Source organism: Sinocyclocheilus grahami, unplaced genomic scaffold (genome assembly GCF_001515645.1).
Source record: "Sinocyclocheilus grahami isolate Dianchi unplaced genomic scaffold, SAMN03320097.WGS_v1.1 scaffold808.1, whole genome shotgun sequence".
In the NCBI taxonomy this organism is placed as follows: Eukaryota; Metazoa; Chordata; class Actinopteri; order Cypriniformes; family Cyprinidae; genus Sinocyclocheilus; species Sinocyclocheilus grahami.
In genome coordinates, this window is record NW_015505987.1 from 564,522 (window position 1) to 581,566 (window position 17,045).

Below are 17,045 nucleotides of genomic sequence, written 5' to 3' on the forward strand. Positions count from 1 at the left end.
TGCTACTTCCTTCAGGGAGCGGGTGGTGAACCTCCAAGCACTGCCCTCGGAGGAGGCAGACCCAGCTCTAGTTTTGCTCTGTCCCATCCGAGCCTTAAGGTGCTACGTAGACCGGACGCAAAGCTTCAGGACCTCAGACCAGCTCTTTGTCTGTCACGGAGGCGGCAGAAGGGGCATGCCGTCTCAAAGCAGAGGATGGCCCACTGGATAGTGGATGCCATCACCCTAGCTTATCAGGCACAGGGTGTGCCCTGCCCGTTCTAGTTGAGCTCACTCAACTAGAGGTGTTGCATCCTCCTGGGCGCTGGCTCGTGGCGCCTCGCTGACAGATATCTGTGGGGCTGCGGGCTGGGCGACCCCTAACACATTCGCTAGATTCTATAGCCTTCGTGTGGAGCCGGTATCCTCCTGTGTTCTCACCTCAAACATGTAGAAGCACTGAGAGGCCCCGGCTTGCAAAAACCACTCCAGAGAGTCCATATAGTAGACCTATTTGAGTTCCTCCGTACCCTCGGCAGCCAGACGTGGCGGAGTGTCCGGCGCCAGGCGATGCAATTACAAAATCAAGTAATATCTCCAAGCCTAACGTCTCGGTTACGTATGTAACCCTCGTTCCCTGAAGGAAATTTGTCGGTCCTCACGTCCCGTCACCACAGCTCCTGTACCACCGCTGAGCGGCCGGGTCACCGGCTCGGCTCCTCAGCGAAAACCTGAATATGCACTGCATCTGCTGCCTACTTATACTCACGCTGTGATCAGCAGCAGCTGGATGCAATAATCGCATGCCAATGTGTATTGGCTCCTTTTGTTTTCACTCGAAGTAGATTGGTCCCTCTAAGCGTGATCCCAATTCGTCGGTCCTCCGACGTGACGTCTCCGTTCCCTCCTTCAGGGAACGAGGGTTACATACGTAACCGAGACGTTAGGCTTGGAGATATTACTTGATTTTGTAATTGCATCTAATGTCATGCATTATGAATCAGACACATCAATTAAGTTATTTATGGTGTTATTATATCATGTTATTAATTAAACATGTGACATAGTAGTTGAATTGTTAATAACTCTCTGAAGCGTATGATATAACATGCAAGTATGTGTTTATAGGATCTTTTTGATGTGTCAAGCACAGTCCTGGTTCCCGCTCTGTTGTGATGTCTGCATCCCATAATCTTTCTTCTTGTGTTTTCTTCTAGGGCAAATTCGTCCTCTTTCCCCTTCTTGCCTCTCCCACCCACCACACTGTGTTTTGATGGCCCAGTTTGGGTATGCTTAGTCTTAGTTTCTTTCTTTCACACCATGACATAGTGGGAATCCTCCCTGCTGCTTTTGGGAGTTGTAGCACTGAGCAAAGCACTTTGTGAAATGAGAATCCTCTGTCAGTTCAGTTTCTGACACGGCATTCAACTACACAATGAATACAAAGACAATTTTAAAATGGGCACAGTTTCAAGTGAATTAGACTGCCCTATATTGCTAATGTTTTTGTCTAGTTTGATATGGAGCTGTGAGGAAGTGGTCTGTGGTCTGATTAGCCCTGAATGGTCTTGTGGACCCTTGGGTGTATGCAGATGGCTGTCTGGCTGTCTATCACAGGATCAGTGCACTTGAGAAACTGGAGTGTTGCGTATCAGCAATTCGAGATCTCACCAGGGTTGTGGCTTTTTCTCTCAGCTGCCCTGCTCTTTCTGAGCTCTAATGAAAGCCGCATCTTTCCTCAGAAGCCCATATTGCATTAGAGTGTTGCAGGAGCCGCAGTCTATAGAGGTTTTATGTTTATTGTTTTTAGTGGTTTGTGTTATTGGCACTACACTGTGAGATTGAGATGTTCTCTTGTTTTAGTTCTCAGGGTTTTTGTACCTGCTTTTACTAAGTTATAACTCTCCAGTGTGGTTCACTGTGTACATTTTATGATATATTTTAAATACGCTTTACCGCACTTCATCTGTTTTTTAGTAATACCGCTTCTCACCTTCTGCTTAACTTGTGTGGGTTTAGCTGCGCTTTCATAAATTGTGGCATTGTAAAACAGTCATCAATTTAAGCTAGAGCTTCTTTTTCTTTTAATATGATTTAAAACCTTGCTGTAACTAATTTTTTAGTATTTTATATGCATAAACTGAGCTGGTGCTTTCTTTCCTTTAAAATACAGTATGCCAATTGGCTTGCTATTTTATTTAATGCAATGAAACTTTTGTAAGATGTAGTAGTTTTTAAGGGTCCAAACATCTTTGGGGCCACAGTACACACAAACACATACTTAAAAAAAAATAAAGGCTCTTTATTAGATCTATGATTCTGTGAAGAATTTTTAATAATATCCATGGAACCCTTGCATTGCACAAAAGGTCTTTTATAGTGGAGAAAGGATCTTCTAAATTAATATTCTTCACACGGAGGGGGGGGGGGGGGGGAACCCAGAGCAGTTCTTATGGTATTGCTGCAAATCCCCCTTTTGGAACCTTCATTTTTATGAGTATCAGTTATCCGCTGACAGGTGTGTTAAAGGGCCTGAACTGACTGCTTAAATTGTAAACAAGGAACCCTCAATCTTGGTCAACAGAATTGTAGAGAGAAAGGGGGAATGAATCACTGGTCATGTATTTAGCTTGAAATGGCTAATCTGAAGCTTTGATTTGCCATTGTTATGCTAAGCTAGTGCCCCGGAGACCTTGAGATCAATACATGTTAAGCTAACTGCCTGATAAATGTGCTGACTGCTTAACTCTCTATTTATCAACAAATAATGACTTTTCATACTCTGTACCTTTTTTATTAAGTGGCTAACTCTGACAAGAATTACGCTTTTTTCTTTCTTCGCTGTAAAAACGAACCTATGGAATCTACTCAATAAAACTATTGAGGTAACAATTTGCACTCAGTTTGTTTGGGTTGATTTCATCTCTTGTTTTGAGTAAAAACTACCTACATTTAACAACTGACACACTAAAAAGAAATTAGGTAAAGTATATTTAACATTTGTCTATACATTACACATCTACTTACAAAAAAAGTGAGTAATATGTAGTAGAATTATTCATTTTAATGTCAAACATAACTGAACAGTAAACACTTAACAGGTCTATCCCTTTACTCAGAAACACATGAAATTACACTTTCAACATTTACTCACCTGATCCAGCTCTATGCAAAGCATGCCATGAACTAAAAATCCACTGCCCAGTTTCAGTAATGCTATAAAAAAGATTCTCGAAAAAGAAATTAAGTAAACTTTACAAATGTACAAATTTAAGTATTGGATGTTTAAATTAAGTAGAAACAAAATGTTCAGCCATTGTAATTAAAATGTAACCAGTAATTTACATTTTTTTCTTTTCTTTTCATTCATTCATTCATTCATTCATTCATTCATTCATTCATTCATTCATTCATTCATTCATTCATTCATTCATTCATTCATTCATTCATTCATTCTTTCTTTCTTTCTTTCTTTCTTTCTTTCTTTCTTTCTTTCTTTCTTTCTTTCAAGTTCATTAATTGATCTGTTATACCTTCTGGTTGTTGCTCATGGCTGTGAAACTGGGAATTATAGTTCAGTCTGCTACATTACCCACTGCCATCATTCACTTCCCCAGCAGCCAATCTGCTAATGAAACTCCAAACAAAAAACCTTAGTGATTCATACACAGCATACAATCTTTTTAGCAGCTTTTATAGCATGCCACTATGCTAGAAAACAATATTTTATAAGTCAACTGAAAGATTATTGTAATCTGTAGTGCTAACCAGTGAGAAGGAAAATATTGATAATAATACTGTATCATGCCATTGATTTAAGATTTGCTTTTTAACATTTCTTTAAAATGATATAACTATATCTAGATAATGATATCTAATTAATTTCCTGACAGTAGCGCTGAGCTGGACTTTTCTTACTAATGATATCATGTACAGTATGTGGAGAAATAAACAGGATTATGGCAGTCAGTAAAGAGAAAGTTTTCTGGATCTATTATTGTAAGGGAAATGCCGATGTGCACTAATATTGTTTGCTCAGTAATGACTCTTTAAAGATGAGTACATCTTGAGATTATTGCTGCCTAGGATTATAGCCTAGGATTTATCACGTGTGATAGAGTTAATAGAGTTAAACCAGCGTTGTGTTGACAGGAACAGCAGGGACCTTTGAGCGCTCTGCATATGTGGATGTTTGGTCCATCATTCTCAACAGAGCTGAGATACAACATCAGGATTAATCAGCAAAATCTTCCTAACCCCCTTTATTAAGATTTATTTCCTCTGTCTCACAGTAACACAGATCCTACAATTACAGATTGTTAGCAGGAAGCAGCCAGCGGAGAGTGGGGAGAGAGAAAATATTTATGAAGAAACTGATGAAGGAAAGATCTTGTAGTAGCTTAAACAATACACACACACACACAAACACACTAACGTTCAAAAGTTTGTCATCAGTAACATTTGTTTTAAGCACAGATGCATTAAATTGATCCAAAGTGACTGTAAAGACATTTATAATGTTATAAAATATTTTTCATTTCAAATAAATGGTATTCTTTTCTATTCATCGAAGGATCCTGAAAAAATTGCTTTCCAGGTGAAAAACTTCATGTTAATGAATATCATTCAACATGTGTTGGTTCTCAATGGAAACAGGAAGTAGTACACAATATTGCAATACTTATTTTGGCAATAGATGAACTGTTAAATGGGTGATCCATGAGTTAATAATATATTATATATATAATAATATATTACTGCTGCAAGGTGATTTGAAAAGTCTGTTTTCAAATGTAGTTTGATCACTATCTTCTCAGTTATTTAAAAGATTATCAGTTAACGGTTGATAAAATTTACTTTTTTCAATGGAAGGTACATGATTTGTTACTTTTAATTATCCCTGAGCGGATGTTTCTGCACCAGATGAGCAACTGCCATTGAAATGAACAGGAATGCTTTAATTAAAAATGAAATTAAAATTCATTGAATGCTTTTAATTGTTATGCGGTCTACATTCATAGCAAACATGAAACGGCCTACCTCATTTGTTCTTTGTAGGGGTGAAGGTGTGATGTTTCATTGACAAAGAGCACTGTTATTTCCAATAGAGTCTTCTCATTAACCAAGATAAATGATTTTGCCTTTGTGTTATCTCTGGCTAAGTGGCTGCTTACACATTCACCCTGATGAACAATAAATGTTGTCCAGCCATCTCAGTTAGATGATGAAGGGGCTCCACAAATATTTGTGTTCTGCAGGTGCTCTCTCCACCGTGTAAAAACATGGGCTGGGATAGTGTGCTCTGTTATTTGCGCACTGGGGAAGTGGAATTATTTCAAAGCCTCATTAGTGGCTAAATTGGGAGGCAGTGTTAGTGAAAAGGAGAACATAAATCTCTCATAACAGTTGATAAGTAATGCTCAATCATAGTCGCCGTAGCTTTATGCATTCGATTAGAAAAAAGCTTGTATGTGTGTTACGGGCTTGAGTGTCTTTGCCTGTTTTTAGCCTTAGTCTAGTAAGCAGGCATGCCATAATGTATTATAGGCCTTCAGTTGGGAACCTGCTTAGAAGTGACAGGGGTTAGCACGCTCCCATAATCCTTTGGGCCTTCGTCTGACTGCTGACAATAACTCACCCTGAGCTATGTGAATATTAAAGTCCACAGTAATTTATATATATATATATATACATTTTGCCAAAGACTCCCAGGCACTTTTGTCAGGCCTTTACCACTTCACCACCTAATGCTGTGTTTGATTAAGGCAATTATAGAAATAATTGAAGATATAATATAATATAATGTCAGTGCACCTACAGCATAAAAATAAAAAAGATTTTAATGTGCGGATCCTGATATAATAATAATAATAATAATAATAATAATAATAATAATAGTTTATTATTAACAATAATGTAAAAATAATTTAATTGGATTATAATAAATGTTAATATAATAATAATAATAATAATAACAATAATAATAAATGGTAGTAGTAATATTTATTATTATTACATTTTTTATGAATGCTTGTTATTATATAGTCTAAGAAGGTGCTATATAACAATAAAAACAATAATAATTTGATTTAATGTATAAATAACAAAAATATTATATACAAATAATAAGAAAACATAATCATTGCATAATAATAATATTATTGTTATTGTTATTATTATTTTTTATCATTAATACTCACATTGGTGGTAATAATAAAGATTCACCTTAACTGCTTGCTGAGATTTGCACATCTCTGCATCTCTGTGGGGGTGGCCTGACCTGTTCTCAAATAGGGGCACGTCTTTCTCCTGTTTTGTCCCCTTTGGCAGTCTTATTGGGTTCCAGCAGTCCTGCGTGAAGGCTGTATGTTACACAGACATCCAGCCATCTCTAGGCACCCACAGAATGTTCTATTTGGCATCAGGCAGACGCATGCGCTCACGGTTCACTGCCCTCCATCTGCTCATTTACCCGAAATAGAACCATAAAAGTTTTCTACTGAAAGATTTTCATAATTGTCATGCAGAGAACTTGAGATGAGAACTGGATTTTTTTTTTTTGTTTTTTTTTTGTGAGATGCAGAATGTGTATGTTCTCCTCAGTGTATGTTTTCCATTTCTGTATACGTGTGTGTGTGTGTGAAAGAAACTCTTAAGTAGGGCTGGGTAAAAAATATCGATATCTTGATATTAATCGATTCTCATTTTTACGGAACTATATCGATTCTTAAATCCCAAGAATCGATTAGTCTAGCCTGTTTTCAGTTAAAGCTGACATATTATGACCCTTTTTACAATATGTAATATAAGTCTCTGGTGTCCCCAGAATGTGTCTGTGAAGTTTCAGTTCAAAATACTCCACAGATAATTTATTCTATAATTTTGAAAATGCCTATTTTTAGTGGAAGCAGAAACACGCTGTTTTTCGGACCTGTGTCTTTAAATGCAAATGAGCTGCTGCTCCCCGCCCCCTTTTCCAGAATAGCTGGTATCTGCTTTTTACAGCTGGTATCTGCTAAAAACATCTGTTTTGGTTCTGATTATCATGTTTATCGTGCTGAAATCATGCGTTTTAAACCATATGAGTTTAAACTTCAGATATAAGGTTTTCTGAGCGCACACATCCGAAGCACATGGACAGAAAGCTGCTGTCACAGCATGTGAGTACTAAGTTTAAGTTAAAAACACACGAGTTACAAAAACAGTCGGTTTATGTCTGTGAAGGTAAACAGCTGGAAAATCAATCGCTTGTTTATTTTAGATCTGTGTGGCAGCAGCAATATACAGTAGCCTAAATAAATCAATAAATCCACTGCTCTCTTGTCTCCTCTGAGGCTGGGACTCTAAATATTCTTCTGTGCTCGTCTGTGCAGCCAAAGACAGAACAGTTAGCATGTTTTGCTCAAACTTTCGCCATGGCAATAGAACTGGTACACCGTTGTCGCTTGCGAAATCAAAATGACGGCGCCGTGGGTGGAAACTCTTACAGAATAAGGGGCGGTAATATTATAATGAGATCCTTTGCCACGTCACCAGGGGAGCGAAATCAGACGCGCTCGTTTTCTCAGACACTTGCAGAAAAAGGCTTACCAAAACAAAGTGATGATCTTTTTCATGTTTCCTTGGTTGGTAGATGCACTGGGGACCTGATTATAGCATTTAAAACCTGGAAAAGTCCGATTTTCGATGATATATCACCTTTAATGGACAGAACGTTGAAGGGCATTTCCAATCCAATATTATCGCAATAAGCATTTTGCTTTGGTACTTTAATATGAAACAAAGTCTCCAATTTCAAATTCTGTCTATTGTATTGCAGTATTCAAACAATAAATGCCGTTTTGGCACTGTTTAATGTGAAGTGACAGATCGCTGTCGCGCCTCAGTTCAACAGACACGGCAGCGCGAGGCCCACGTGAACTGATCATCTCTTCCACATTAATACCACTTTCAGCACAAAATAAACATGACTAAACATCCGAAGGTAAGTTAAAAGAAAGAGTACAACTTTACAATCTGTATCCTGTCTCATGTAATCGCTCAATCAGTGTTTCAGCCGCTCAAAGATGTCAATATAGCGTCTTGTAAACAATATGTCACGTAACGTCACATTTACCTCAGAAAAAAACATATTCGGTGACCATAAACTCGTTAGTCAGATAGAAAAATAAACTGTAGAGAGGAACATTTTGCTAAATATAAGCACCATATTACATTTTATGGTGTTAAATTTTACTGTTCAGTGTTTAATTTATGTTTGAATAAATCCATTAAGTTTTTATGACGGCCACCATAATTATGTTTATATATGTTTTAAACGAATTGAAGTAGAAATATTATTATGTAGCCTAATTGTAACTTTATTATTTTAAAAACTTCATTAAGTGTAATTTTAACAAATCAGTCAATTTTAACCTTCAATATTATAGTAATGTAGTACCAACTGACTCTCTATATATTTGACATTAGTTGAGAGATATTTTTTCCTTGAGAAAATTTGGTATGTACTGTACCTGTACCTGAGATATATCCAAATTAATCGATATTGAATTGAATCGAATCAAATCGTGAAATTTGTGTCAAACCCCAGCCCTACTCTTAAGTGCTACTGAATGACTCTCCCCATGTCTGTTGCTCCTTCTAAAACACTGCAAATTATTTCCAAGAGTAAACAAACTGGTGTGAGTCTCTATAATAAAGCATCTGTAAGTTCAGATGATTGAGAGGTACAGCACACATCCTGTTTGCTGGAGAAGCTGTAGTCACCGTTCGTTCACCTCAGTTCTTTCTGTAGACCAGGTTAGATGCCATATTGCATTTTATGCTGATGAAAACGAGGCTGTGAGGGATAAATGTACAGTCTTTAGAATGGCCTGTGCTGTGTGAGGTCTAGAGTCATGTAATTTTAATAACTGACAACTTTCAAAACTGCTTTTTGGAGTTTGTGTCTAAGTTATTTTGGGAAAGATGTTCCGTCAGCTGAATAATCCATTGAGTGCACTGTACTTCTATCCCTCACAGCTTTGTTTTCATTCCTGTCAGAAATTAAATATGGTGCTAACCTGACTAAGCTCTTATACTGACTGTGTTTATGTACAAATTCTCATCCACCTGAAGAAATGTATTATTTTAACAGATTCCGTAAGATCTTCACCACCATTTGGATCCATATCATTCAGATCAAGCTAACAGTCAAATTATTAACAGATTATTAGGTTGCATGTAAACAGTGATTCACAGGGGCAACTATTCAGTTAAAAGATCAACCTGAAATTTCAAAGAAGTGCAAGTTTGACTTTTAATTGCAAAGTAGAGTTTCATTCCCATGATTCTCATTGATCAGCTGACTGTACACTTACTGTAAGCGTACTGTCCAAAGCTCAGTGTAACAGAATGAGTTGTGTAGGGTGCATATGGCTTGCCAAGTACTTACAGTAAGTCTTAATCACTCATGCCTGAAGATTTGCTATTGAGGGTGAATTGTCTTGGTTTGCAATTCAAACTGATCAAGTACAATTCCAGAAAGAAAAAAATATATATTGCTACAGCGTAAAGCTGTGATATCGTTTGTTTGAGGGAAAATGGATTCCGAATTCTGAGTGTGATAATAGAGGTGGGGTGAGACAGAAAAAGTGACTTCAGGTTTATGTAATATTATTTCTTTCTCCCAGCTCATTTTCTCTGTATGAAGAGTTGAACTGGTACACAGATATGGAGTAGCTTAGACTGCAGCTTAGACAAATACAGTGGGACTATGAAAACATTCATACAATTTGTGTCCTGATGCAAATGACCTATTAAGAATAACAAAATAATGATAGAAATAATGACATACAAAATAATGATAGAAATAATGACAGACTCTCAGGTTTCTGTCATGTGTGATTTCCAGGTTGGAAAATATACATTTAAAAACTCATGAAAATTACTATAGAGAATAGAAATGTTTCTATCTTTGCTCTGCTTTAAAATATTTAATCAGTTAGATCAGTGTTTCCCAACCGGGGAGCCGTCTGTCGAGAGCAGGGGTGCAGTGTTTTTTAAATATTTTAAATTGCTAAAATGTTCAAAAAAAGCATCTGTTATATAATATCCATTTCTGATGTCGCCAATAATTAGAGATGCACTGAAATTTCGGCTGCCGAAAATGAGTTCACTGCTCAGGTTTCACTTTCACGTGGTGTGACGCTCTGCGAATTATCCCGCTCTATGCGTGTGCGCTCTGCTCAGTCGCTCCACTCATATACCGTTAATGCGAATTCGGAACAGCAAAGTCCATTCAAAAATTGAACCGACAGGAAACATTGATGTAGTACAGTATTGTTTCTGTCTGCAATAGCCCTACTGTGTTGTAACATGGTGTGGTATATGGGCAACTCTGGTAATGCTGCCCTCTCATTCATTGATCTGCTAACCGCTATGTTATGCTCACGTGTTCTGATAATAATAGCTTTCTAGGACTAAACATTATTTGGATAATTGGTAAAAAAAAAAAAAAAAGTTAATTATTTTAACCCTACTGTTAGACCTACCTGAAAAACTAAAAAGCAATTTATTTAATTCGAAGGCCTGTCGTTATTTTTTATTTGTGCTATCATTATTAATTTCTTTATTTGTTCTTATTTTATTACTGACTGCTTACTTGTCATTTTTTATTCAATTCAAAGTTTGAAATCAATACTATCTCGTGCTACTGCACTAAAATGACCCCACTGTAAAATTAAAAAAACACTGAGTGAGCAAAACTTTGTGAGATAGCTAGTTATAATGGTAATTAAATAATGTTTACATATGTATAAAAGCCTACATTAAAATATGTCATGTAAATTGGTCTCTTCATTAGAAATTAGCCTACTGATGGACAAATTTTTTTAATAATATAAAAAATATCTGTATGACATTATATTCTGCAGTTCTTCCCTGTTGTACCATATATCTATACTTTTCAAATTATCATATCGAAGTTAGAAATTCAAATATTGTGACAAAATTAATTTTGTAGGGTGCCACAAGTTTGTTAAAATTTCCAAAGGGTGCAGCAACTAAAAATGTTAGATGATGCATTTGTGGAGTAAAACATGCTGCATAAAATCAAGTCTGTTTGTTGTGGTTTTTATTGGAGACATTTGTACACTAATAATGCTTATGTCTGTTTGTTACCTGGCATACAAGTAGAAATTCATCCCTACAGTCTCCGGAATTATTTAAATAAATTCTATATTATATGACTACAAAAGGTCATGGAAGAGAAATGGAATTTGCAAATCTCTCTGCATTAATATTGGATATACAGAATCTCTCCAAAGGAATTGTTATCAGAGTAATAGTAATTAATATCCCCTGCTTTCCTCAGTTCACAAAATGTTAGTTTTATTTGGCTGGTCTTCTTCAGTTCTTCCACCTTTTTTCTTTGGATCAAATATAAACAACATGCCCAAACAAATGTTAATCACCTTCTCTATTGATCATTTGTTATTCTCTTTGTCTTTCAGAGGGATGCCAAAGGCCAGTATTTGTTCGACCTCATTTGCCACCATCTAAACCTACTGGAGAAAGACTATTTTGGCATTAGATATGTCGATCCGGATAAGCAACGGGTGAGTGTCCCACCATGTGACTTGTGTCGAAACAGTCCAAGGTCAATGGTAATGCGGAGCACCAATCATCTCAGCATACACATCCATAACTTCTTTATTATGAGAAAGCTGCATCTGTCAGGATCCTTGAAGTGGCTTTCATTTCTTAGAGCATATTGGTTGTGATACCTAATAAGTGATGAATTCATGTGCATTATGGGTGGGCTATGTTTGTATTGATCCTGCACCGGTCAGACTGACTTTGTGGGTCATTCAGGAGTAATCAGGGAGTGTCACTGAAAGAGACAGAGCTGATGATTGGTGGAATGAACCTTGTAGAAGGACGTTTGAAAACTGTAAATCACACGAGTGAAGGCCCTCAGACCATGATGTGGCTCAGATTAATAGGTTTTTTTCTTTAAAGGGCCAGTTACACAAATAAAGACTCTGTCATTATTTACTAACCGTCATGTTCTTACAGACATGTATAATGCACTTTTATTTGCAATAAACAAATGGAGAGCATGTTCTCCGTGTTAATTTCAGTGCAGTGAAGTCTATATGAACTTAGTTTTCTGAAGGCATATGATACAGTAGCTTTGTGTGAGGAACGGACTAGTGTTCCAATGGCCCTAAATTGTGAGAAAATGCCATCCATATTTCATGTAATCAATATCAGTATGTGTAAACATGTAGAATTGCCACTTTGCTTCCAAGATGTAAATATCAAAAAATTTAATTAGGTTTAGAAATGCTGTTATAGGTACTAGGATTATTCTTTGTGGTTTCTGTACTGCTGCTGATCACAAAATACTGTATTAATATAGACAGTAGTTGTATCATTGTGAAAGACTAGCTAAAACATCTGTATTTAAATACATTTTATTTTAGTATTATTATATACTATCTCAGAGTTTATTCATATTTTGAATTAGCTCTTATTTTTATATTTTTTTGTTTTTATTTAAATTTTATTTCATTATTTTTATGCTTTTTTAAAATCATTTTTACAAGTTTTAATATTTCTATTTTTAAATAATTTTTATTTGAGTTTTAGTTTTTTTATCTAATATTCGTTTGTTTAATTTAATATTTGTATGATCTAATATTCTATTTTAGTTCAGGTTTATTTCAATTAACAGAATTTATTTTAATTGTTTTAGTTAACAATAACAACACTGCTTAAAACAAGACATTTTTATTAACAAAAAAAATCAATGTTTAAATACTTGGAATTTCTGTTTAGCCTACTATTTTTATTTTAGTTTTATTTATAGCAATTTTAGTACATCAACTTATTTCTAATTTCTACTTTTTTTTATTTAGGATTAACGTTTTTCATCTAATACTTGTTTATTTAATCAATATTTGTATAATCTAATATTTTATTTCAGCTTTATTTCAATTAATGAAAATCCTTTTTTATAGCTTTAGTTAACAATAACAACACTGTTTCAAATGTTAAAAATGCATTTTATATTAACACATTATTAAAGGTTTACATTTTTGTAAATATGAAATGTATATTTAAAATTGTAATAAAAAAATAATTGAATTATATAAAAATCTTAAGATTCTAGATGAAAATTCTGTATAGCTCCTGTAAGGAAATACAGTCTATCTCTAGAATTAGAGATCTGTGCTGATCTGTGTTCACTGGCAGTGCACAAGCTTTACGTACACATACTTTAGAGTTTCTTCCTGTCTGTCTTTTTGACTGACCCCCTTTGGGAGCTTCTCGCAATGAGTGACATAAATAATAATGAGAGCATCTAACTGATGCTAGTCTTCTGTAGACGACACACTGGGACAACCTTAGCGTCTACTGAGTGCCCACAGTTCACTTTAGTATATTCCTAGTTGGCAAAATATAGCACAGATTAGCTGACAATACAATAATGTGTCTGAGAAATTTTGCCCAAAAAGCTTTCCAGATCACTATAATCTGAAATCAAATCCAGTCTGATGCTATTTCTAGACATTAGCCTACTGGCACTAAGACCCAAATATACTTTTTCTCAAATCCAATGGCTCAGTTTGGCTGATTTGTCTTATCTGAGGCTGCATGCAATAGCAGTGATAGAATCTCAGCATGACGTCGAAGATGTGCTAATGTTTCGCACTGGAGAAGAAAGAAATGAGATGAAATTATTAATATATCTACCCTGCCCCCATCTCACACTGATATAAAATCTCTGTACATCTACCCACACTGACCACCTGCTCCTGTGTACAGTAATTATGTGTTAGATTAAATATAGATGTAATAAGTGTGTACATGTGGTCTGTCAGTGTGTGAGAGAGACAGAGAGAGTGTGGAATTAAAACTTTCTCCTCTGTTGTTTTAGCACTGGCTGGAGTTTACCAAGTCAATTTCTAAGCAGATGAAATGTAAGTATCATCAGTCAGATCTTATTTATAGTGTGCTAGCTGCCAGAATGGAGCAATTATGAATACATATATAAGTTATTTATATATATATATATATATATATATATATATATATATATATATATACACTGCACAAAAATATAAACGCAACACTTTTGTTTTTGCCCCCATTTTTCTTGAGCTGAACTCAAAGATCTAAGACTTTTTCTATGTACACAAAAGGCCTATTTCTCTCAAATGTTGTTCACAAAATATGAGAGAGTAGAGAAATTATGTATATATATATATGTTATTTATATATATATATATATATATATATATATATATATATATACACACACACACATTTAATAGTACTTGCTACTTAAAAGTAAAAAAAAATGTTTGCCTTAGAAATAGACTGTTAAAATTATAAAACAGTGGGAAGTTTCTCATTGAAGTTACTTTCATAACAAACAGCACAATTGTCATGACTTCACAAGATGTGAAACTGTAATCTGTTGAAAGATTATATAGTTGTTTGTATAATTGTTTGACCTGCATAATTTGTACTTTGGGTTCCAATTGAAAATATAGGGCATAAACAGCAGGAATCATTCATTTTTAGTATTAATTCTCCAAAATAGTATTATTATAATATTGAAGTACAAGTACAAAGTACTGTATACAAATTAGAATATACAGTGGAGATCAAAATTAGAGAACAACCTACAATTTACAATTTCCAGGCTTTACTCGAAATCACAGACATTTGAGAGTCAACTTAAAATAAATGAGCACATTTCACTAGTAATATTAAATTCATTGTGCCATAGATTCAATAATTTAGGATATTTTACATGATTCATTCAGGTAGATTCGATTAAAGAAATCAAGCCTTAAAAACTATTCAAAAATATTGCAATATTGTTACCATAGATAGCATTTTTACAGTGTATGTACAAAGCCATTTTAATTTTAATGATAAACATCTCAAAATTGTGTTAGATCTACATAAAAAAAAACAGGAAAAAAAATTAATTCTGGATATATTCTGTGAAAACCGGTATACTGCCTATTTATACATATTGCAAAATAGTATAATATGTATTGCAATCTTGCTTCTCAAGTAAACTTGTTTTAAAGGTGTTTAGCTTAAGGCGTTACACTACACAGTGTGTAGTATGTATTATATTAAGGCAGCAAGTACTAAATCGGATTAAGTTTACTGATTGAGGCAGTGGTTCTCAATCATGTTAATTTCTCCACACAGCACAACCTCCATTCACCATGTGTCTGCGGGTAAAGTTCTACCCACCAGATCCTGCTGCTCTAAAGGAGGAGATCACCAGGTATGAGCTACCACAATGAAAGGATTCTGCTTTTTGCATTCAGTATTTAAGTCATGTGATTAAATGGCACCTGATTACAGAGCTGGCTCAGTTTCTCGCATAAAAGATAGGATTCCTTTAAGTGTAGGCCTAAAGCTCTGCTTTGATTAAGCATTACAAACCAAACGGCAACAGATGTTTGGCAGCACCAGAAAGCCATTTGACTTTGCTCTGCTGGTGGTGCTTTGAAACGTACTTATTTTTGCCCAATATGGCCAGTTTGCTATAGAGTGCTGCAGTGTGCAGTATTTTTGTTGGCCAACCCATAAGTTAACATCACACAAATTACCTTGCCCAAAAACCAAAAAGGATTTTTCCATTTGCTTTTGGATTATTGCTGAAAATAAGCTCTGTGACTGTTAGATCAAGTCTCTATGCCAGCCCCAGACACCAGATCCTGTCCGAAAATATCAGTTTTGTCTGATATCTTAACAACTAGTCAGAACGTACTAAGGGCTTGTTGTCTGATTTTTCAGAGCTCAGACACTGTATTTCTGTTTCTCACTTACTGCTAAGGGACGATGTATGGTCAGTGACTCCTTACAGATTCCTCTGAATGATACATGGTTAGCCTCTAGCTAGCGAAGTCTTGGCTGGCATCACAGTGTCTCTCTCCACCTCTTTCATCCCCTTTCAATCAGTCTGCAATGAGGCCACCCTGAAATTCACACACTCAACCTGAAAAGAGTTCTTATGATACTGTGTGCTTCTTGTAACCTAATGAGGGGCCACTTTAATGACAGGGTGTGCATATAAGTAACAGACATTAAATACACTGGAAATGTGTAGTTCAGGTATAGATTGATGTGTGGAGTAGGGGGAGATGTTAGTGTTTACTGTACTGTGAAATGAAATGCTTGTGGGTACCACAAAGTAATAACTTGTGCTGAAATGAGAGGAGAAGCTGGAAAGAGACTTGAAACCAGAGGATGAACACAGAGTTGAAGACAGGAAATTATATGAGCGAGAGGTAGGTAGAGAGAATGAGCAGAAAGACTAATGAGGGATGTGGCTGAGAAATAGAGGATTAGAAAGGAAAAATACATAATTTGGAGAGAATGGAAGAATTAACATAGTCCCTGTAAGAGAAAGAAATGTATCCACCTTAAGCAAGGGTGTCGCAGCTGTTGAGATATTTGGGAGAAAAAAACGTTTCTGTCTCTCTGCGCTTTCTTCTGCCACTCATAATTCCACTGTAAATCCATGCTTAGTCTTTCCGTGTTTGGAAATTCTCAGGTCTTAAGACGAGATTATTGCTCAACACGATGCACAAATTTGTCATTAGCATTGTAATTTCCATGGCAAACAAGTCACTCATGCCCAAGCTGCATCCTAAGAAAAAAATAGCAAAGCAGCACATGCTCCATTCATTCTTTAACATTGTATATATATATATATATATATATATATATATATATATATATATATATATATATATATATATATATATATAATTTACATTATATATATATATATATATATACACAGTATATATATGTTATAATTAAATATAATATATTTATATAAATTGTTTTACCCTTAAGTGTAAAAAATTACACTTAAGAATAATATCTCCCTATAATGAGGTGATTTAAAGGGGTCATATGATGCTGCTAAAAAGAACATTATTTGGTGTATTTGGTGTAATGAAATGTGTTTATGCGGTTTAAAGTAAAAAAAACACATTATTTTCCACATACTGTACATTATTGTTTCTCCTCTATGCCCC

At 35.3% G+C, this 17,045-nt stretch overlaps 1 protein-coding gene across 2 annotated transcripts in view; it reads left to right on the plus strand.

Moving 5' to 3' along the window:
* frmd5a (FERM domain containing 5a) overlaps positions 1 to 17,045 on the plus strand; it is a 146,542-nt gene that overhangs the window by 96,642 nt on the left and 32,855 nt on the right. For both annotated transcript variants that reach the window (XM_016246709.1, XM_016246710.1), the window contains exons 2-4: positions 11,472 to 11,576; positions 13,904 to 13,946; positions 15,199 to 15,277. In XM_016246709.1, coding sequence (XP_016102195.1) covers positions 11,472 to 11,576; positions 13,904 to 13,946; positions 15,199 to 15,277 — 227 coding nt within the window. The remainder of the gene's footprint in view (positions 1 to 11,471; positions 11,577 to 13,903; positions 13,947 to 15,198; positions 15,278 to 17,045) is intronic.